The 24108-nt window shown below is 41.3% G+C and overlaps 1 protein-coding gene across 2 annotated transcripts in view; it reads left to right on the top strand.

The window, feature by feature from the left end:
* PLCB1 (phospholipase C beta 1) overlaps positions 1–24108 on the top strand; it is a 337454-nt gene that overhangs the window by 224637 nt on the left and 88709 nt on the right. For both annotated transcript variants that reach the window (XM_066177846.1, XM_066177847.1), the window contains exons 10-14: positions 7296–7442; positions 13925–14082; positions 17402–17484; positions 23116–23200; positions 23687–23864. In XM_066177846.1, the coding sequence (XP_066033943.1) occupies positions 7296–7442; positions 13925–14082; positions 17402–17484; positions 23116–23200; positions 23687–23864 (651 nt within the window). The remainder of the gene's footprint in view (positions 1–7295; positions 7443–13924; positions 14083–17401; positions 17485–23115; positions 23201–23686; positions 23865–24108) is intronic.

Genomic DNA, 24108 nt, shown 5'->3' with positions numbered 1-24108 from the left:
AAGCACTGCCAAGCTTTTTCAGACATTCACCCCAAGTTTTCTAGTGCTCACTCTGTTCTTATTACCTGTTTCATTCCTTTTTCTTTATCACCTTTTTTGATGCAGCTTCTTATGCAGATGGGTTGCTGTTCTCTGCATCTCATCTGCTTCTTGGGCTGATAGATTTCTAGGCATCTTCGTTCCTATCCACCTCTGCATTTTGGATTTTTCTTTGCTCTAGTGATTAGCTACGTAGCTTGAATTATTATTTGTGTGTTCTCATTTGATTTGCGTCCCATTCACCTGGGTCATTACAGCTTTGCCCTCTTGTTTTGCTAACAGCCACCAGAGAACTGTCTGTTCTTTAAACCCTGTGTTGTTGTTTCTACTTTTTCACATTATTAAGGACTTTAGGAAACCGGACCTACTGCTGATCAGTGTTCATCCTGTGGACTTTTTGTGCAGTTCAGCTTTTAAATTCAAAGACACCCTGATCTTTCAAGCTGACCTCAGTTTATTTCTATCTGAGCTTTTTTGCAGATTAGTTTTTCCGATTAGGAAAAGGTTTGAGTTTAAAACTTCATTAAATGCTTCATTAATATCCAGATGCAGTAATTCAGATCTATTGCTGTTGCTCTACTTATTAATTTGATAAGGCTGTCTGACTAGTGTGAATTTTTGCCTTTACTGATCATTGAGAGAGCAGCTAAAATGGAGGAGCTACTGACAATTTCTGCATGAGGTGTGTAAACGGTGGTTGGTACTTTGATATTTTGATATATCTGCAGACCCTGACCTGAGGCCTGAGAGTCTTTGCCGTCCTCAGTTTTTTTCCTAAAAGCAAGCAGCACTGAAATTCCTGAGGGAAGGACTAGTAACTCAGTCATAGGGTTGGGGTCTTCTCGGTCTAGGCTGAGCTTGTACCGCATTCTCACCTTGTGATGACGTTGCCATTAAGAGGGTGTCCCTTGGACAGTGCAACAGGACAATCCTGTCCTGCCCTGGTTTGCCAAACTAGATACAGACAGGAACTCCAGTTACCCCATAGCAATATAGTAGTAGAACGTGCGTCTAGAAAGCCAGGCAGATTTCAGCTCACTTGGATGCAACTGCTGCAAGTGCCACCAGAGTGGCTTTGGCACACTGTGTCCCACTCAGTGTGAATTTTATGTAAATTCATCTTGTGAGCTTCTCTGCTGGCTCACAAAGCTAGAGAGCAGAGAGTAGCTAATGTGTGCCAGTGTCAAGAGACAGACCCGGACTCTGTGCATCCTACTCCACACTGTGCATGAAATTTTAATACCTAATGAGCTGTAAATTGCAGTGCTGGTTTGTGAGAGAGAATTCCCAGTGGGACATGATTTACAGATCCCTCACTGGATTATCAAGTATCTGCTTTACTTGTTGGATTCTTATCTTCGAGTTGAGAGGACTGCTCAGTTGTGTGGGACTACAGCAAGTGTGATTATTTTTACAGATTGCACTGGAATGAACCTGATTTCACTGTCAGACAAAATACTATTGTAATTCTGTGCTGCTGACTGGGAGATACAAGGTGCCAATTAATTGTCTCGCTTCCTTTTTGTTTGTTTTCTTTTCAGCTTTAATAACGTCTCTTGGCACGATCATGCTTTCCAGTTACATTATAACTGAGTGGATAACAGCACGGGTGTAAACAAATGGAGAGCACTGTGAAATTTGCAAATACACAGAAAGAAATGTTTAAGGAGCGTGAGGCCAACCCTGTTTACTGTGTACAAGCAAATGTACATTTTAATTGTCATACAAAACGTCTACAAATTTTAAGGGACAAGTGGAGGCTGTTGTTAAAGCTGCAGGAACGAAATGCAAAGAAAAGAAAACTTCGCATAAGTTGTCTTTTCTCCTGTCTGCTGTGCCTCTCCTGTTTTCTGTCCCAAGGTTTTTCCCTGGAAGGCTCCTGGGAGCAGGCTGGGCAGACCGTAGGAAAATTAAGTAGCTGCACATCCAGGATACCTGCCAAAATAAGGGGGTGAGGTTTAGCTCAAGCAGCTGTTTGAGAAGTTCTCGGGGTTAGCTGCACTTTTATATCTCCCCCAGACTACTGCGCTGGTGGTGTTTTGGTTTTGGACCTCTGCAGAGGGCACTGAACTGCAGGAGAAGCTTCTTCTGGAAGCTCGACCCTCCTTTGAACCCTGATGTCTTTTAGCAGGTGTTGAGTGAGCAGGGGTTTGTTTGCATCCTCATGCCGAGGAGCTGGCAAGTTCCCAGGGACACAGGAGCATTTCCACATCCACAGCAGCATGCTGGTCGTGCTGGCTGCTGAAGGGGTTGGGAAAGCAGGATCTTGTCGAGTTACCTGTGTCTTACTAGGCAACGGGAGAAGGATTTCTGTGTCGAAAGCAGCCCGTGCTTTTTCCAGCCCAGGAAACTGCACGGGAAGTTTTCCATGGGGCTGTCACCTGTGTCTGCCCTAGCACTGCCACAAGGCCCCACAAGAGAGATGTGCCTGATTCTCTGGATCTGGTCCAACGGGACTAAGAAGAGCCTTGTGATAGCACAGTAAGTCTTCAAAGAGAGGAGGCTCTGAGAAGGATATTCACAAAGCACAGTCTCTCCTATCAACCATTTCAGCCGGCTGGAATTCCTGCCACATGGCAAATGTGTGATCACCATCTCCCAGGGATGGGGATAGTCCAGATCTCATCAGCTACAGAAGAAAACATTTTGTCTGATGAATGTTGACAAGGTCTAAGAACCAAAGAAAAGAGGATTCGCTTAATTACCCCTGGAAATTCTGTGAATTTTCAGTAGATGATTAGCCAGAAGTGTGTCACCTTCCTGACCACTGCTTCCAGGAAAAAGGGTCTGCGATAACAGAAGTGACTTACGTTGTATTAAGAGCTGTCAGATGTTGACTGGAAAGGAGCCTTGAAGCTTGTAGACAAACTAAGAGTTACGTTTTTATGTGGTTTCCTCTGAACCAGGAATATTCATGAATTTGATCCATTGTAACAGATCTTGAGAGGTATGGGATCATGTAGCTGGAGTTTATAAGGAATTATTGTGAAGGGCATAGAACTTGCCACCTCATTCGTGCTTTTTTTCTTTCTTTTCCCCTCCCTTGTAAGTATTTTGGGACAATCAGGTGAAGCCAGGGATGCAGAAAAAGATCAAGCTGCACAAACACTTCCCATGTTTCATATAATGAAGCTGATCACAATCAGGAAATTCAATAGAATCTCTCAACATATTCCCCTTCCAGTAGGAAATTACTTCTCCTTCCTATCAGGTTTTAATGAAAAAATGCCAGATTCAGTCGCCTTCACTTGGTTCCCAATGTGGCGGTCCTTTTTTTGATCTCTGCGCGAATTCCACCACCCTGAAGGTTGTACAGAGCAGCAGTTTGAGATGTTCTGTGGAACCATTTGCTAAGAAACTGCTGCACATTTTTCTGCATGTGTGTACAGATAAAGAGGGAGGCATAGAGAGACGTTTCCAGGCTTTGCTGTGCCTTTCCAAACTCTTGAAAGTTTCAAATTCAGGTACGTTTCTAGAGTTAGATCAAAGCCTATATAATCTTTACACAAGCCTGCAGCTACACATTTCTGATTTTGAGGTATTGGGAATGTCTGTGACTGAGAATACATTAGACACTTTTGTGTTTCTCCTCCACACTTGTTCTTGTCTTTTCCAGGCCCGTTCCAAGGAACAATAAAAAGATTAAAATTGATCTGTTATTTACTTGGATGAGGCCAAACTTTAGCTGACCACTTATACGTGCTTTGGGAAGCAAGTAAGCGTGAGGGGGAAAATGCAGAAGTGCAGGAGGAGTGCGAAGTGAGGGGAAGAGTGCAAAACGTAAGGGGAAATAGGGCAGAGCGTGAAGGGAAAAACGCAAACAGGGAGAAGTGCAAAGAGAGAGAGAAAGTGGAAAATGTGAGGGGGAAAAGTGGAAAGTGTGAGGAAAAAAGTGCAAAGTGAGAGGGGAAAGAAGTGAAGAGAGTGAGGGAAAAAGGGCGAAAGTACAGAGAGAGCGCAAAGTTAGGTGGAAAGTGCAGTGTGAGGGGAAAATACGCAAAGTGTGAGGGGGAAAATGTGAAGTGTGAGGAAAAAAGGGCAAAGTGAGGCAGGAAAAGTGCAGAGTGTGAGGGGAAAAATGGAAGGTGTAAGGGGAAATAGGGCAAAGCGTGAAGGGAAAAATGCAAATGGGAAATGCAGAGTGTCGGGAAAAGCGCAGAGCGTGAGGGGAAAAGGGTTTTAAGAGTGAGGGGAAAATGCAGTGAGGGAAGATGTGCCATGTGTGAGGGGGGAACGTGCAAAACGAGAGGAAAATGTGCAGAGTGCGAGGGAAAGGGGGAAAGGGAGATGTCTGAGGGAGAGTGGAGGATGAGGAGGCTCTTGCCTCCTCCAGCAGGAGGTGTCTCAGTGGCACGGGGTGAGTTGTGTTGGACGTCTCCGTTGGCCAGGTACCTCAGGACAAAGGAGGCGTTTTTGCGTTTGTGCTGGTTTTAAGTGTTTTAATAAAGCACTACTGAGTGACCCCGTTGGAAGGGAACTTGTAATTAATCAGATAAATTAGAGAAGAGGTGTTTGAAGGAGAAGAAAAATAAGTTTCTTGTTCTGGAAAACTCCAAACTATTCGGAGAAAAGGATCTCGCTGGGGGCTGTAGCTGCTAACATGGCTTCTGCTGTGGCTGCACAGATGTGAGCTCCATCCCAAGAAGAGACACGCCAGATCAAATTTAACGTGGCAGTGGTGAGTGAAAAGACAAGCCAATCAACACTACAGCTTGAAGTGTATAAAGCACACTCGATGTTTTTGGAAGTTTGATCAAAATTTTAAGGCTAAGATAATTTTCATACAAAAAGCCAAAGAAAAAGAAAAAGAAAAAATGTGAATCTGTCATGTCTCTGTGTCTTTGCATCATGTGTCTCTTGTCTCTCTAACTTTTTATACCTAAACATGCCGTTAAATCTTTCTATTATACAGCCAAAGATAAAAGGTGACAACTGTGATCAGAACAACTGCTCACATATTATTTTTTCTTGCCGGTGTCTGTGTAAAGGTGTAATATGTTTAAGGAAACAGGGAACAAATCTTACCACTTATCTGAGACTATTTTTTTTAGATGACCGTCCACCAAGGATCATCCTCTCTGCAGTTGGCCTCAGAATATTATTGGCATTGGTCACAAACAATCTACTCTTTAATGTCCAGGACACAAAGCCCCTTTGACACCTGCCATCTCCGTTCCACAGACAAACTCTCACTGGTGCAATGTTGGCTGTCGTTGAGCTTGCAAATTGCTTCACTTTCTGAAATGCTGACTGCTTAATTGTGATAGGGGAAATTGCATTCTAGAGCCGTGAGCTCAGACAAGTGGGTAACTCAGAAGCTGCCTAATTATACACGTGAATAATGCTTGCTGTGATTTATGTTAATAGCGGCAGCAATGCACAGGAGAACCATCTCCGTCTGAAAAACAAGGCCCCTGTTTGCCAGGTGCACTTCGAGGATTGAACGCAAAGATCGCTTGGAGAAGCTTGAGAACTACACGTGCATGAATCTGTAAAACAAAATGCAAGTGGCAGCTATCCCACTCAGATCTTCACTTTGTTTTGTCCTCTGTTACTTCACTTGGTATGGGTACACAGCGCATTCTCTACCATATCCCAGTAAACTTAGTGCAGAGTGTTCTCTTGGCTGGATTTTCGGTCAGGCTAACTCCATGATAGCACCTGGTGCTGTTGGCATTCTGTGGTCTATTCAGGCGGTGGAAAGGTCGTTCCTAAACCTTTAGTTTCACCTAAAACCTCAGTGGTGGGGTGTTTTTCCTGATTTTCACCTTCTTAGATTTTTTCTTGTGGAAAGTACATGGACCTCCATCTCTGGATGATTAGTTCCCCTATTGCAAAGCAGCTGTGGAGCCTGACAGGATTGCACTTAGATGACAGCCTTAAAAGAGCAGATGAACTTGGTGTTTTTCTTTCCAACCTTCTTAAAATTGTTGTCATAAGAATGAATGGCAATTGCATTGCTCTGTATTGTCACTGCATTTCTTCACTTATGAATAAGTTCGTTTAATGCTGCCAGTCTTGAGTTGTTAGGAGAATGAGGGATGTGCACTTGAGACTGTTACATCTTCTCCTCTCTGAGCAAGAGCCCCACATCAGGTTCAAGCACAGATTTTAAGTAAATGCTTTACATGCAGTATTTGCGTCATGTGGTTACAAGCTTAAAAAAAACCCAACCAAACACAGACAGAATTGTCATCTACTTTTTAACATTCTAGAAAAATACGTGTAAGTTTATATGTTTTAGTGTAAAAATTGTTTGATCCTGAAAGGAGAGAGTAGCAGAGTCAGGAGTAGAACTGAGATCTTCAATTTTTCAATGCTATCATCAGGCAAATGAGATTTTTGCTTTAACAGATTGTGCAGAATATTTTGGGTTGGACACAAGAGGTGAGAAATTCTCATTGTTGGGAGTCACCAAACATGTAGTTCAGAGATACAGAAGATCTCTTTTACGTTAGGCAGGTGCTGAAATAACTAAAGATATGTGGTTGAGTGAACAGACGAAATTTAGACAAAATAGCAAAAAATACCAGGCAAAGAAAAACGTCTCAAATTTGTTCAACTAAGCGGTAATCTTCAGTTATAAATTACTGGATTTCTTTTTAGTCTAAATGTACAAATTGACACCCTAAAGTCAACTTTATGTGGAAGACTTGTCAGCAAAAGTCCTCCTGATGTAGTAAGAGTAGCTCCACTGAGATGACTTAAAGGACTCAGCTTTCTAATTTGACAGCAGGATATGAAATGATCATTTATGCTGGCACTCCAATGAGATAGGAATTAGAAGGCAAATACAAAAATTACAAAGCAGAGCTTAGTTCCCACTTGAAGAGTGGTTCGTACACACACTGAACCACACTCAAAAGAGGTTAGTTACCTGTGGCTGTGGCTCTCTGCAGGTTTCTTGGTTTCCTCTGGAAAACGTGCTTTGTTTTCTCTCCCAAAGACCCCTTTCCTTGATGGTCTTAGATCTATTTTTGCTGTAACTCTGATTCCCCCATGCACCTGATTTTCTGTAGATGCTGATTATGAAGTGCTTTATCTTTGTTACAGCTAAAGGGATGTGTGTTATTGTATGGCTGAAAATGAGGTGGTAGTAACCAAAGAATATTTGGATAACTAGGTGAAAGCCAGGCTGATGGTTATTTGATCTTTCACACATGCCTTTGTGTAAGTGTATATTGACTTTATGTTCATGTCACAAAATCTGTGGTTGAAATTAATTGCTGCTTTCCCTGGGTCTGTGTTTCTCTCAGGACAGATATCCGTGGATGGATTTATGCGGTATCTGAGCGGGGAAGAGAACGGCGTCGTTCCACCTGAGAAACTGGATTTAAATGAAGATATGTCTCAACCACTGTCACACTATTTCATCAACTCCTCACACAACACCTACCTCACAGGTACAGCACTGTTGGACAGATCCAATTTCTTACAAATATTCTGAATGTATTTTCAGTGGTAACATAAAATGCACTAAAAACATCAGCGTTATACAGATGATGGAGTTCAGTCTTCAGGGAAGCAAGGGTGGCACTTGATTTTTGTTACAGCGGCAACACAAGTGCACAAAATATACTTTTATTAATATGTGAGCTGCAGTTGCATTGTTCAGATAAGACCCGGTCAGAAACCCAGTGAAGTCCCTGGAAAGATTCCCTCAAGCAGGATCCTATATTAAGGCACATCTTTAGGGAGGAGAAGGAACATTGGACTTTTTATGATGACAAAGATAGCAAGTGTGCAAAGCAGAATACGGGAAACATCTCAGTAGCTCATAAATTTGCCCCTAAACGTTAAATCTGGCAGTTTGTTGTGCTCCACAAAATTTGCTTTGATTCAGAGATTAGAGAGGTTCCAACATGGCAAACAATTTTCTGACAGCCCATAAATGCAAGGAGTGGAGATCTGCTCCCTGACAATACCTAACATCTGAGCTGAAATTTTTAGGGGTTGTCATGTTTTTAAAAAGGTTGAGCACCCAGAAGTTCCTGGTAATTAGATTTACAGTCTGAACAGTATTGTTTGCACAGCAAAGTCAACAATGCTTTGAGACTCAGAAAAAGCTAAGGCAGTTTAGGAATTCGACTTTTGGCATTAGTTTTCTAGTCCAAGGTTCTGTTAACTTGTGAGAAAATAATTGTAAATTTGCTATTTTAGTTTGGTTTACATAGGAACAAATGTTTTGGGCAAGCAGATGTGCACAGGGGGTTCTCTCCTGTTTGATTTGATGTTTGCTTTGTCCTGTCATGTTTGCTAATGACTTAGCATTGTGTTTAATTTTGAAAAACGATGCTGCACTGAGTGCTAAAAATGTGGTTTATGCGTGATGTAGGCTTTTTAATGCTATTAACAGACTGGCCTTCACTGACCAACTCCTTCAGAATGCCAGAACACGAACAACCCCAGGCAGGAGTAATGCCCACTTTAAACAGACCTCATGGGAGTTATTTTCATCTGCTTTATGTTTGTTACAGCTGCTTCTCCAGCACCTTCGCCAGCTTTCAGGGAGTGAATGAACTGTCATTGTTTCCATTAGGCACCATTTTTCAGGGGTTTATATCTCGGCTGTAAAATGTGTTTTGTGCTAGAACTTGTCACATAAGTATTTGTTTTGACAGTGATTTTCTTTCTCTGAATTAAAAGAAACAAAAATCAGTGTGGCCACTTCTAAGTTATGATTCCAATATGCAGAAATTTATGCTCTTCAGTGGAGCGAAGACACGGCCAAAGCAAAAGCAATTTTTAACTGTGATGTTCTGCAGACCTCTTACCTCCAATATGGACTTTGTTCTGTCACTGAGGATCAGTTGGTGCTTAAGCCAAATGCTGCAGCTTTATACAGATATTCTGGAAGAAAACAGTAAAGCTGTAGTACTAAAGGGAGAAGCACAGGCCCGTGGGAGGTTTAAAGACAATGCAATTTAAGGTTGATCTGAAGAGATAAAAGACTGCTCTCCCCTCTACCAGCAGGAATTTATTGCCAGGTCCATACCACAGATTTTTGTCAGGGCTGGTCAGGACAGAGATGTGTTCCAAAGGTTTAGAGCCAAAACCCAAAGAATTGAGGATGGGAATTCATTATTAGCCCAACCTATTGCTATTTTTTTAACTGCACTACAAGTGACCTCACATGTTTAATTATTTACCTTGACACTTGCTGAATTTGCTTTGTCTTTGTATGTGAAAGTCTGCAAATCATCTCAGATTGCATCTACAGGTTTCTTCGCCTGCATTTCCAAGTAACTTCAGAGGCTATATTTGGAAACGTGATCTTCAGTCTTAATTTGACAAAATATTCCTAGCTTAGTGAACTGAGGGGAGTAAATCAGGATAAACTCAGGGGACAGTGCGAGAGAAGTTTGAAACTCTTTCAAATCCCTTTTCAGAGTGCATATTTTCACATTTGCAGGCACAAACCACAAGCCCTTCCCTTTAAGTGGGTTCATTATGTTCAGTGAATGTGTGGCAGCTGGCCACAATGGGATTAATGATTTGATTTTTATCTGTGCATTATACAAAAACTGACAGCCTTGGATTTTGCTCTGAGCCTACATCAGATACAGCCATCACATTCCCATTTGCTTTCTTCCAACAAGGAAGTAAGATTAATAAAATTAATGGTGGCAGGTTACTCCTTTTCCCCAAAAGAGTTTGAAGGATCTGCTCAAGTGCTCATGGCTTTGGAAGGGAAGCCTTGGAAGCACCTTTGCCCTGATTGGGGCCATGAAATAGCAACTAGTCATGTAATAATTATCAGGACAAGAAGAAAACCATTCAGTCTGGCATTACTTTATGATTACTGCACTTAATGCCCTACCAATTATCTCTCCCTTTGTTAGGTTTTTTTTTTTTTAACCCAGAAAAAGCATGCACAAAGAAACAACATTATAACATAAAAAGCACCATGTGCACACTCTGAATTTATTTTTAATTACGCTGATCATTTTCCTAGCCTTTAGTAGAAACCCTTGGCAGTACATCAAGTCCTGATTATTTATTTAGAAGTGTTACTGCTTTCTTTTTTTCTCAGGGAAACATAATTTTTAAGAACAAAGGTAAAAACCCATGAAGAAAGAAGTGATTGCAGTGAACCTAAGCTAACTTAAAGAAATGTCATCTTCAAGAAACTTTTTTTACAGTCTCATCTTCTTTTCTCACTGGTGTCATATTTATTTCTTTATTCCTTTGAACCCTTAAAGTGCTACCCTGCTTTTTCCTGGAGTTTCATCTCACAGCAGGTTTCTGCTGTGGGCGCAGAGGGGACTGACTTTGCAACATTTCTTTCAGCAGCGCCCAAAGTCAGAGACAAATGATATATCACACTCAGCCTAGCATGCTTTGAGGGCCGGGCAACCTGCTGTTGTGTATGGGAAATGCAAAATACTAAAATCACACACCTTTAACACGTGTTTTGGCTAAAAGGAGCAATAATCTCAGCAATAGCTTGCTGAGTTGTCAGCTGAGCACACGTAGCCAGTGTGGGACTATCCTGTCCACCCTCAGCATCTGCTTCTCTGCTTACAGTCTGGTATTTCAGTTCTTTCTAGAAAAATGTCTCATGAGTGGCAGTTCTCTGCTGCTGCCTGTGACCTCTCGTCTACCATCCTCCAGCTTTTCTGTTCCGTGATTCCTCAGTCCTCACTGTTGCTGCTTGTTGTCTGCATTCAGCCCTTCCTTGAAACTTTCTCCACCTTTGAAGCCTCCGGAGCAGTTTCCAAGCTGACAGCACCATGCAGAAGGGATGGAAAACTGGCTGACACCTTCCTGCTGCTGGCCACACGTCCTGCTTTGGTCCAGTGTGAAGTGTTAAAAACAGCAGGCAAGGCTGAGAGCCTGATTCTGACTGACGTACGAGCAGGAGCAGAGTATTGTCACAGTGTGGGATCTGATCCGCCTGTCCTGTGCATGGTGAAATAGCTCAGGAGGAGAATAAATTCAGATAAATGTGCTGTGTCTAAAAAAGATCTCAGCCGCCAGCACCTTGTGTGGCTGCTGGAGTGAGGAGCCAAGCTCCCAGCAGTGTGGGGCTCTGAGTTTGTACACTGCAAACCCCAGTGTATGATCCAGGGCACTGATTGCTTCTCCAGGACTTGTCTGGAGAGAGGGGATTTAACAACTCATGCTTGTGCCCAGCAAAGGGAGGATACAGGCACCTCATGCTGGGAGAAAGTGTTGGCAGAGAGGGAAGAAGCAGCCTCTGGTTCTAGGATAGTGAAGGGTCAGTCGATTCCAAATAGCTGGATCCAAAAATCCCCCAGTCTGGGGAGGAGAGATGCCTTAAATAGATAGCAACCACATTTTAACTCCAGGTATTGCAAATAACTTTCACTTGGGAAAACAATGGTGAATGAACCTAACAGGGATGCACTTCCTGAGAAATGAGCAGCTTAAGGTTACAGAAGCGTGGGGAAACCTGGGTCATGTCCTCAGATTAGATCAATCAGCAGCGGCTCATCTTGCATGGTGTCCTGTCAGGTATTGTTTGGCCATTACATTATTCAGAAAAGTGAATTTTTGTCAAAAATCCATTTCTCCTTAGTCCGTATAGAGTGTTGGGATGCAAATGTTATGTATGGTATTACTGTAGACACTGCTTGCATTGTAGAAGGGAATACATAATGCTTTCAATTTCCAGTATTAAAAAAAATTATCTGTACTCAGGCTATTAAAAATATACTGGAAATGTTCCCTTTAGTCTCTGTGTTATCACATTTTAAAATGCAAAAGGGGTATTTTAAAATAAATGCAAATAGGGACTCACACAATAGAAATATCTAAATAATATATGCAAAAAAACCCCTCACACTTGGGGGAACATTCCTCATATTCTGTATTTCAGAAAAACAAGCTGTTGGGACTATTAAAATGTGTGCTAGCATTTTAGATGCTGCCTGGGAGTCTGTCTGAAGATTGTATGGTTTGGAGGTTGAATAGCCTCGTATCCTTTGCAGGAATCCTTCCAAAACGTCTGAGCCTTATTAATAAGGTAGTGTGGGAAGTGTCATACGGCAAGTGATGCATGTCATGATTTACTTAAGCACTTTTGAAGGTGAAGGATCTTGGAGCCCAAAACGCTTAGCAGTGATAACCACCAGGAGTCTCTCGGAAATAAAGAGTTTGTTAATCATAGAATAGTTTCATAATCCAAACTCAGAATGCTCTGAGGGAAAACAAAGACAACATTAGAACAGTTTTCTAAGTGAATGTGGGATTTTTAGGCAATAGAGTTCAGTGGATCCCTATGAGAGCCAGGATTTCATAAGCAGATGCTTAGGGATGAGTACATGGAAATGTGAGTTGTTATTCCCTGATCCACGATTATGTTTGCATCCTGCAAAGAAAAAGAGCCACTGCTTAACCCAGACATTGGAATTGCACCAAAAAGGCTTCTTTTGTGTAAAGAAAGATAATCTGCCATAATCAAAGGTGAAACAGGAAAAAACTGAATTAAAAAAAAAGAAAATTTAAAAAAATTTAAACTGAATTTAAAAAAGGGGAGAGAGACATTGATTGGGAGAGACTGATTCCATTTGGATTTTCAGAAGTTTCTAGCACTGGTCAATTTCTTCTGTTATCAGCAGATATTTCTCACTGGTTCCAGCAGGAACTAAGAATTCTTATGGATTTCAGCAGGAGTAATGCTAATACCTTGTGGAGTATTTATGATTGTTCCACCTCATGTATCAGACAGAAACTGTAAACAGGGATTTTCAAATAAAAAGGAGTTCTGTTGCAGTTTTTAGTACACGGTAAAAACAGACAGTGCTGTTTTGTGAAGCAAATCCCGAGATGTGTATTTCCCAGCATAAAACCTAAACACAGAATCAGAGAGACAATAAAATGAGGCTTAATCTGCATTATAGTATATGCCAGTCTAGATGAAGTTTTTATATGTCCCCAGTTAGCAAAGAAACTTCGCTGTAAATGAACTCACTGCCTCCCAAAAAAGAAAACTAATTGCACTTCAAGAAATCCAGGAAGACCTTCTCAGCAAGTCTGCTAGAAAGCAGGAAGCTGCATCCATTTTCTTCTCATCCAAAAGAAGCAGAAAGCCATTCTTCCATTACTGTTACCTCTCTGCTGCAAGAAATTTGTATCTGAATGGTTGGAATCAAACCTGTTGCAGCAGATGAAGACAGCCTGGCTGGATATCCTTCCCTGAATCCAACTGGACTTCTTCGTTGGCTTGGGCTGGGAATTTTTTTTGTTGTTGTTTTTTTTTTAATACTTCCCAAGTTTGGAAAAAATGGGTTTTCCTGCTTAATTTTTAGATTTATATTATCCTGTTATTGGAAAAGGACAGTTTAATTGAATTTCTCCCTACATAATATAGTATCACATCAGGAAATTTAACTGACCAACTCATTGCAGTGGTTAGCATATTAAATATTGATTTGGGACCTAATGCCGGTGCCCTTAGTGATTCCAGGGGGGTTTGTTTCATCTTGTACTAAACTGCATTGCATGTTGTGAGAAAATGTGGTCTTGGTCTCCTGAGTCACCTCTGAATTACACATTGCTTGTCAAAGGATAACAGAATCTCGTAGAACTAAGCTGCTATTATTATTATCATTATTATTATTATTATTATTACCACTACTACTACTACTATTTTATTTCATGTATTTGATGCTGCCCATCAGAAGCTTTTGAGCTGGCTTCAGCTGGGTTATTTCTCTATTTGACTGAGGGCAGGATCTAAACCATAACAGTGACTGTGCCAAAGTAATTTCCGTTGCGTTCTTGGGCTTTTCCTATTCTTTGGAGCATTGTTCCTCTCAGCCGAGGGTAAAAGTTGCTGTTAACTCTAATTATTGTTGGATAAGTTGTATCTATTCCTGGGGCCCGGAATGACTTCCCTTGTTTTTGTGTTGTGTCCCAGCTGGACAGCTGGCTGGCAACTCCTCGGTGGAGATGTACCGGCAGGTGCTCCTGTCGGGCTGCCGCTGTGTGGAGCTGGACTGCTGGAAGGGACGGACAGCGGAGGAGGAGCCGGTCATCACCCATGGATTCACCATGACAACTGAGATATCCTTCAAGGTACAGCGCTGGGGCAGCCGGTTTCGCTGGGGAGGGTTCTTTCCGTGCAAAACCATCACAGATACATCACTGCGAGGGTGGGAGGGGCAGAAATGTGAGGGCAAAAAGATGCTGGAAGAGGGAATTGCAGAGCAGCTGCAGAATCGTTGGAAGAGTTGCAGCATTTGAACCTAGCCTGGGGAGAGGTTCCTGGTGGTCATGGCAGTGTGAGGAAAAGGGATTATGTGGTGTGATAGCAGTGCCATCTGGGACTGGGCTCCGTGCCCAGGTCCGTGCTCCTGTGCACGTCCCTGCAGCAAATCTCACAGGGAGAGAGCCAGGCAAGGCCACCGGCGGGGCTGAGGGACCAGGCACAGCCACCACAGCCGGTTCTGCACAGAGACAAATGCAGCTGTGAAGGCATTGGGAGAAACAGCTGGTTGGCTTACAGCTCCGTGGGACGGAGCTGGAGGCCACAGGATTCGGACAGCAGCAACCAGCGCATCAGTTCACTCCTTTCCTCTTCTCTGCCTGGTCACTGGGAGTGGGAGGCAAAAGTCCTGAACTGAGACAGGAAGTAGCAACTAGATCTCAACAATTTGCAAGCCTTTAAATTCCTGTGAGCAGAGAATAATACACCGCTCGTGGCCAGATGGGCAGGCTCCATGCACATGACCCAGACACTTGGCATTATATTTAAAAAAAAAAAAAGTCTGTGTGCAATGTTATCCCTGATGCTTGGAATCACACCCAAAGCACTGGAGGGTGAAAAAGAAAAATCAGTATCTTTGGAGACTGTGAAGGGATATTTGTGCCATTCAAACCCTAAACATGTCATCTTTATTATTGAATTTCATCTTCCATTTCCTTTTCTACAGTATAAGGTAGAGACCATACCCTTAGCAATAACCTTGAATTGTTATCTTCTTGTTCTTCTTAAAGATGTTTTTGATCCGAGGTGTTAAAGGAGCATAATGGAGGTGTTTTCCTGTAGTGTTAGGATTGGTAGTCAGCACAGCTTATAATGATACCTCAGGAAATCATTTTTGAAGTGTGAAGAAATAATTCTTCTTCACCTGAGACACTAACTCACCGTGGAAATACATTTCTAGCCTTAGCTGTGTGTAGGAATATGTGGGAAAATGTTCATTATTGACTTTGGTTATGTTCCAGGGATTACGTGTGGCTTCTGTGCCAGCTACAGCTTTGAGACATTTCTCCCATGCTTGAAACCTGTTGTTGGGTTTTTTTGTCTTCAAGTGCCTTTCTTTAGGTAAAAAAGCAAACAGGCCTGCTACAAACAGAACACCAAGCCTCCCTTGTACCAGAACACTCCTTTTCTTTCCAGTTGGCTTTCTCTAATTCTCCTCTGATTGCATTAATCACAGAAACACGTAAAACAACCTGCCTGCACGTTTGTTATTAACTTTCCAGTTATGTTTATGGGAAGCCAATTATGTTTATAGGCGTGGGGTTTGATTGCTGGAAGTCCTTTAATTAAGGAAGATAGCTCTCGACGGCTTTGGTCATGAGCAGGAATTTAAAACCAAGTTAATCTGATTTTTAAAAGGATCATTAGTGGGAGCAAGGATTATCCCTGGATATTTAGATGTTCAACCCTTGGCATTGTGCTGGCAGGAGAGATATTGGAAGGTATTTTAAACCTACTCAGGAGTGTTTCATCGGTCATTTCAGGGCAGGCATTTTTTAATCCACACAGGAAAATGTGAAAAACATCTCGATTTCTTTTCAACACTCCAAGTGTCCCGCATGGCTGGGGAGGAGCAAAATGGCAGTGAAATATTGTGTCAGGAGTGTGAGAATCAATTCATGTCTTCAATGCTGAATCATTTATCAGCTCACACTTTTGCTGTGACCACGGCACAAGGATTCTGCTCAGTCTGCCGGCTTTCACAGCCTCAGACAGACTTCCTCAAGTGCAGAGGCATCAGCACTCTACACTCCCCATCCTTATGTTCCTGGGCTTTTTGGTTCCTTGGTTTTCCCCTTGCTCCGTGACTCAGAAATCCATAAGGTTTTTTCTCAGCCGTGGATTGTGAGCTGCTGCCAGGGTGGGATCCTATAGGGAGCAGCCATGGGTGCCATGCCATAACCAGGGATCTCTGTGTGTGTAACCATGTTTACACCTTGGGGAGCTGCTTCAGGTGAGTCATTCTGCAGCTGGAGCCAAGTGTGGAGCCTGCCAGCTTGTTTCTCTCTGACCATGGAGCATTTGCCTTCGCCGAACCAGTGTCTGAGCTTCTCATCCTCACATCTCATCAGTGCAATCCTAATTTTACTCTTCCACGTCATTTTCCCCACTCGTACAGGATTCCATCCCCTCTTGCAGCAGGAAGGCAGTTGAAAATAAGTGGGCCAGAAGAACGTACCAGCAGCTCAGCTTTTCTTGTAGGAAGTGGATTTTTTTACTGTTGTGCTTCTCAGTTGAGCCTCTAAAAGTACAGAAAATGAACAAGAGGAATCCCCAGAGAAAGCTTGTTTAAAATAAATACATCTTTTAGGTTTTAGTCGTCCTTATGATTTGGCATGGCAGAGACTTATGAGTTCTTAGAAACTCCAGAGTTTGCCAGCATATGAAAAGTCTTCAGCGTTTTGTATGTTCTTCTGGAAGAGAAATTTCTTCCAAGAGGGCAATGTTTCAGAATTTGTAATGATGAGTGCATTTATTGTGCACCTCACTAAAATCATCGTTATCAAATTACTTTTCTACTGGATTTAGCATTTTCATTTTCCATAGAGCTTACAGGAAACTCTACAGAAGTTTCCTTTTCTGCGTCCTCTGGTAATTACCACAGAACCAACTGTTTTAATTGAGTAAAGATTTCCTTTTTCCTTTATTTTGCCTTAAAGGGATTTCTGTCATCAAAAAAAGAAAAAAGAAAAAAGAGAAGTAACTAAAATGTGAGTCAGAGTAACTAAGGATTTTATGGATACGTGCTTGTGCTGATGATGTTTAGAAGATCTGCCTTTGTCAGAGCATGTTTTTTATAGAGCATGAAAGCCATAGCTGCAGGCATGGAACAGCTCCACCCCAGAACCAAGCTTTAAATTTAAACTATTGATTTTGGCAGACATAGGTCATTCCTTGAGAAATGTGGCGCTTGAGACTCATCAGACATTTTGGAGATTTGATTATAGTTCAGGTTGAAAAATTTGGTTGTGGCCAGAGCACGTCCACAGCTTTCTGGGATGTTTAGTAAGGAAGGTCTGATCTCAGGGAATGATTTCAGAGCTTGTTGGGGCTTTTCTGCCTTCAAAGGCTAAAACTCTGCTTCTTTAGAGAGTTAAATTTGTAACTGTGCTTATTTTGATTCTTTAGGAAGTAATAGAAGCTATTGCTGAATGTGCATTTAAGACATCGCCCTTTCCAATCCTCCTTTCCTTTGAAAACCATGTGGATTCGTAAGTAATTACCACATTTTTCTTGTCTGATGTTTCATTTTTTATAAGGTCTGGGCATGGAATTGTGTGTGCACTTGTGACACAAACAACAGCTCTTGTCCAAAAATGAAATTGGGCCTGTTCTTGAAAACCTTCCTGAATCAGGGCCTTTTGTGTGAGAGAGGGAGTTTGGTTGTGAGAAGAATTTTGCTAACTTTTCACTCTCGGTGTGTCCTGCTGGAATGTAGCAATATTCCAATGAAAACGAAGCACTGTTTCACCTGCTTGTGACCCTATTCTGTTCTATAAACATATTTAGAATTTGGTCTGTCTCGTGTTAGAAGCAGAGGCCAGAACAATGGACTTACAGACTGCAAAATAGGAGTTCTTTTCTGCCAAAAAAAAAAAGGTTTGCGTAAGTTTTTTTTTTTTTTTTTTTTAGTTACAAGAAAAGGACAATTTTTCTGTGTAAGAAAAGAAAAAAGACGAATGAGAGCACTTCTAGTTTTGTCCCAGTGATCTATTTTATTTTTATAGTTCTGAATTTTTTTTCTTTTTTGGCCATTAACTTTGGTTTTGAATGCAGAGACCACGTGATTCAAAGTGAGGTGACATTGACACATAACATGCGCCTTAGCTTAAATTGCCTTTTCCCCTTTTGTGTTTTTTTTGTTGTGAAAACATTTCCACCACTTCTGGGGGCAGTTTGGACTTAAAAACTAATTTTTTGGGTTTTGTTTTGGTTTTGGGGTTTTTTTTCAGTGTGAAATAAAAATATTCTTGGGGGCAGCTATGAATGTTTTAATACAAATCAGAAATGATGTGGGCACTTTTGTTTCTGACAAAGGAAAAGGGTGGGGGCTAAGTGCTTTTCCATTGTTTTAGGAAGAACATTCTTGTCATAAGGGAAGAAACTGGTAGAAGAAGCTATGTAAGAATGTTTTTAAAGAACAGATGTGACAATGCTGATCAAAAATTATGTAGGTAGAACAATTTAAAATCTGAGAGCTGAGCTCCACTGCCTGTATACCTCAGAGGATAAATTTACCTCTTGTGGGCAAATATGTGTTTGCTCTGCACGCATTTCAAGGCCACATGGTTATGATTCAAACAGCTACCTCTTAAATCCTGCTTAGTTATTCCCATCTTCCCCTGAAAGACCACACAGATGCTGTGTTTAATTGCCTTTGCTAATGGCCCCCTCGTTTCTTTTTGGTGTACATTTTGTCACTTTGGACTTGCACTCACCTACTCCTGTAGGTCTGAACTCACAGTGCTTCCAAAGGCAGCCTCTGGCCTTTAGGAAAGATGTCAACTGTCATTTTTGAAAGTATTATATTTTGTACTCATTCTTCTGGATTTATCATAATATACATCCACTCTGTTACTATGAGGCAGAGAAAAAACAACAGCTAAATTATTTCGACCACAGGAGTTACATTTTTCTTCCTTTAAAGTCATTATGACTTAAATCTTTGACTGTTCCAGGGTGACCTGTTCTATTTTAGGAAAGTGAAGAAGTAAAAAGATTTATGAAATAAACTCCTGTCAGACGTAAGTTATATACAAAAGTGGCTTTAAAATTTTAAGATGAAACAGTGTCAGAATTAAAGGTGGTGTGACACTGCAGGAATGTGACAGAAAGGGAACAGAGTTCCTGCTGCATTACTCTGTTATTTACAGTTTGCCCCATGGAAGGCATTGGACCTTTCTCTCCAGAAACCTCCAGCCATGGAATTCGGAATTAACCTGATGTGTCTTCCCTGATACCCTTTTCCATACTTTGCTCAGACACAGGTTTTTAGCAAAGCAAGTTTGCAAAACCACGACCAAATGTTTTCTCTTTCTGAGGCCTTCCTGCTAGTGATTATTTTCTGCTGTAGTAAACGATCAGATTCAGTGTGTGTGTTTTCTGATTTTGCTTTGGCTGAAAATAATTTCTAGTTATTTTACCGACTTCTACAATTACCCCTTAATTCCTTCACTAGTTGCTGGAGAAATCTGCAATTAGTCATGCCACTCACAGAAAAAATCACCTAATTTCATGGAATGCTCCTTTTGTCTTCTCATTTACTTGGAATGTTGTTTTTCTCCTAGATCTTAAGGCTGGAGTTTGTCCTGAATGTTAAAAAAATTGCCAAAGTTTTATTAGAATTGCTGTCAAACAAATCTCGTTTCATCAATTCCTACTTGTAGGGGACCAAATTTATTTTCTGCTTTTCAAGTTGCAAAAGTCATTTGTGAAATCCTGGTCCCCTAGAAATTTTGGCATTGGCTGAAACAGAAATATGGTTTTAGCCTATGTTCATGGCTTTTAAACAGACTGCAATTATCAGAGGTAAATAAGTTTTCACATCACCCCCATAGATATGACAGTGCTAATCACCACTGGACTTAAAATGCAATTTTTTTTCCTTCTGGTTTTTGTTCATGGGAATATTTTTGACGCTTTTTGTCCACCTAGGGGAAAAATCACTTTTTAGCACATTGTGTAAATCAGCTCATTTTCTTTCCTTTGATGTGTTTCCTAGAAGGGCTCCTCTCCAATATCTTCATGGCACATGGAGGATTTTTATTTCCTATACTACAACTGCACTAATAGTGTGGTTTTTCTTGCCTGTTTTTGTGGAACAAAAAGTTAAGAAAAAGAGGCAAGCATGTAACTTTTAGATGACATAAAATATTATGTAGGCCATCGTTTATAGCGAAGTCAAAACATGCCCACTGAAAAAAAAGACCACCAAAACAAGCTGTGGTTCTGTGAAAAAAGCAGAGAAGTGCCCTGAAAATGTTGAGAAGACCTCAAGGAGACCTTGACGTTTGAAATGGGGCTTGCAAGCCGATAAGCAATCTGCAAATCTGAAAGCAGACACTCTATAATTAGAAATGCACTGATGACATAGCAAAAAGGTTAAGTGATCCTTGAGCAGTATCCATATAAGATTGCTTCCAAGATTAAATTTAATTACAGTTATTCATACTGCTGGTTTCTGGCTGGAATTGTTGCTTCAAATATTAACAGGATTTTTATCACTTTTTCATCCCACACTTCGAATTATTTTAGACTCTTCTGGGAAGCATCTGTGCCTTTGTCTTATGCAGAGGAAGTATCTCTGCAGAAGTGATAAAAATGTAATGTTGGGAGCAGTAGTTGTGCCAAGGAGCCTCTGTGGTTGACCTTCATAATAGGCATGATACAAACACGGTAAAACAAAGTGCAGGCAAGACAATAATGGCAACGAAAACATTTCTTAATATTCTTTGTATTTCCGTATCTCCAGGTATCACATCCCCTTGCCCTGGCACATTTTGGGGGCATTTATAATTAGTCTGTGTGCTACTTGTCTATGTCTGCACAGTAAAAATCATAAAGTCAGCTCTTTTCAGACAATCAATTTTCACTACAATGCAAGAATGCTGAGAGAATTTCCAGTAACAGGTGTGGATGAAAACATACCTGCCTTTTTGACTTCGTAACAAAACTGGGGAACGTATTGATTTAGAAAATTCAGTGTTTCTGTTGCTCTGGTTCATAATCTTCAAAGAGTAGAAAATAAAAATAAACTGGTATTCCAGAATTTTAAAACACTTGAATAGGGATATGTAATCTGCTATTCCTAATGATCTCTCTTGCAACGATGCATACATAGGGATGTATATGTTAGGGAGAAAGAGAACACTAAAAAACTACCACAGTTAAATGCTGGTACTCCTAAATGTTTTTTTATTCCCTCTTAGACACTTTTAAAAAGTATCTGTACACATAGTCTAGTTCACAAAGAAAAGTAATTTTGTAACGTCAAGATTCTCCTAGTTCGGCCTTGTTTACTACCTCAAAGGTTTCTTGGGGTGTTAAAACCCATTAGTTTTTCATGTAATTTTCCTACTTTCTGCCTGTGGGATGCAGTGACATTGGAATTTATACGCTGAACCAACATAATGTTGCATTACATTTTTCTCGTTTGCAAAAATGAAAGTTCTCACTGTGCTCTCTTTGAGGTAAACATGTAATTAAACACAGAAGATCAGAAGAATTTGTTCTAGCTGTGGTGGTGGCTGGGAATTTATTACATTTAACTCTTGCTTTTTCATTTTTTTTGAATTCCTGCGGAGAGCTCTTTTTGGAGTTGTGTCCATTTAAAGATGATGATGATGATGTCACATCTAATTACTGCGGATTCAATAAATGTGCTCTTTTGATTCAAGGAGTTGTCCTTTGAACTTTCTGGGTTCTGAGAGTATGGATCTGTTCAAAACACACACCGGTGGAGAAGACTGAAATAAAACTCCCTCTAAGGACCCCTGGATTTATGGCACATGCACATTCTGCTGGAGTGGTGCCTTTATTTCCCTCGGTAGCTGAGGGCTGGAAATATCCGACACAATGTCCCATCCTGGTCCGTTCCTCCATCACCTTCTCCCGTGAGGGTTCTTCGTTCTGCTGCCTTGCTCGTCTGCAGCTTTGTTTTCCATCCTCAGCTAAAAGTGCCTTTTAGCTTCTGTGCAGAATTGGCTGCATGCAAAACACAGCATTCATGAAACGCTGTCGGGATTTAAACTGCATGCAGCTCTTGCTTTGGGGAATAATTGAAAGCCTCCTCTCAGTCTTTTTGTCAGTGACTGAGCTAATGACTGCTTCAGCCCCTATCTGCTTCCAGGGGCAGCCAGGATGCTGATCCCAGGGAAATTGCATTTTCTGATTGAAATGTCATTTGGCCACCCAACCTTTTTCTCAGCTCTGGTTTGGCCACGCTGACCCTGGGAGTTGATAACCACTGACCAGCTGGGCACAGCCAAGGGTTGAACTCCTGGTTTGCAAGAGAGAAATGAGCTTTCTTTTTTTTTTTTTTTTTTTCCTCTATACCCAGCTCTATTTTGTCATGAAAAGTAGCTCCATGGTAACATAATGGCTTACAGCATCCCTGTCTCTTCCATGATATGCAGATCCTAATTAACTGGAGCTGAGGAAGTTATATTAAGCCATGCAAACCTGTCCTTTAATCGAGGCTTCCCAACAGAGTGTCAAAAAAAGGAAACTTTGAAAGATGCCTCAGCTCAGATGCTACGCATTTTAAACAGACGCATGTAACAAAAATACTCAGTTTTCTAAAATTAGAGAGTGACTGTGGTACTGAGCTGCATTTTGAGATGATTGGAATCATGTTTCTGAGCCATAAAACCTCTCTTCAGTCCTGAAACTTCCATCACGGATATGCAGGACTTGTTCCATCTTTTGGTTGCACTTTGGGAAAATTGGTTATAAGTAGAGTTTGCTGAGGTTCAGCAAACATAGAGGATGTTGTGAAAACTGCTGTAGTGCAAGAGAAATGCCAGGCATGTGTATAAAGTAACACGAGGTGGAAAATATTTAAATTTTGAATAAAAGTATTGCCTGAAAGAGGAAAGTTAATGTTATGATTGTTTCACCGTTATTCCATTGACTTGTGCCTTTACTTCCTGTATGTTCTTTCTGATAAACTCCATCGGGGGAATTGAAATAATTGCATGATATATGCAGGTCTCACTGAAAAATTCACAGCTATTGGATGAGGAAATTATATCTAGTTTGGGGCTATTAGGTACTCCGTTACTGCTGCTTCCACTCTGGAGCATTAGTAGGACTCATTTCTCTCTTTCTTTTCTTCCCTTCAGCCCTAAACAACAGGCAAAAATGGCAGAGTACTGCAGATTAATATTTGGAGACGCACTGCTTATGGATCCATTGGAAAAATACCCGGTAATGTGCCTTGGTGTTTATCACATCACAAATGTCTGCATGAATTTTTATTTAAGTGTCTCAGTCCTGTTCTATTTTTCATATAAAACCTTTCAGTCTAAAGGTGGGAGTTAAGCAACGTGAGCTGTTGGTGACTTAAGCATCACTTCTGTTGCAGAGATTGCCCTGATAGAGTGAATTGTGATCTTTTAAATGCAATTGATCCTCATAGCTGCCGTTTTAAAATGTAGGCTCTCATATCTGAGCTAATACTTATTTTGGTTATTACTGCAGACATCTCATAAAGCATTTTTCTTCCTAAGTGCCCTCAGTAGCCCTGTTACATTTAATGTTGACATTGCCTCTTGTGCAAAATCCATTTCATTTTAACAGGGCTTACAGAGGTTACAGACCTCTCCTGTACCGTGTGGTCCCTAAGAAACCGCCACTAAACTAAGCTGGTTTCTTCTGCTGTTCTAACAAATCTCTCCTCTCTCTTCCTGGAAGCTGGAAGCTGGGGTTCCTCTCCCAAGCCCTATGGATTTAATGTACAAAATCCTGGTGAAGAATAAGAAGAAGTCTCATAAGTCAGCAGATGGGAGTGCAAAGAAGAAGCTGTCGGAGCAAGCTTCCAACACTTGCAGTGATACATCCAGTATGTTTGAGCCTTCCTCCCCCGGAGCAGGTAGGACTTGGATCTACTGATAATCTTCTCCCTCAGGCACAAATGCTTATTTACAGCTCCAATCCCATCCCTTGGCAGGGCTCTAGCAAGGTAAAGGTGCACCAGTGTGGGCTGCTCAGCAGGAAACAGCACTCAGGTGTCGTGATCCTGGAGTCTGTTCTGAGAGGGCTCGTGGCCGAGGAATTCTCATGGAATGACCCAGGGCTCACTGATGTGTGCTAACATTTCTCTGCACTGCTTATTA

The sequence above is a fragment of the Chamaea fasciata genome, unplaced genomic scaffold (assembly GCF_029207755.1).
Source record: "Chamaea fasciata isolate MVZ Bird 193981 ecotype frontalis unplaced genomic scaffold, bChaFas1.0.hap1 SCAF_3, whole genome shotgun sequence".
Lineage (NCBI taxonomy): Eukaryota > Metazoa > Chordata > Aves > Passeriformes > Sylviidae > Chamaea > Chamaea fasciata.
Note: the sequence above shows the minus strand (reverse complement) of the source record. Positions and strands in the feature narration are given on the sequence as shown.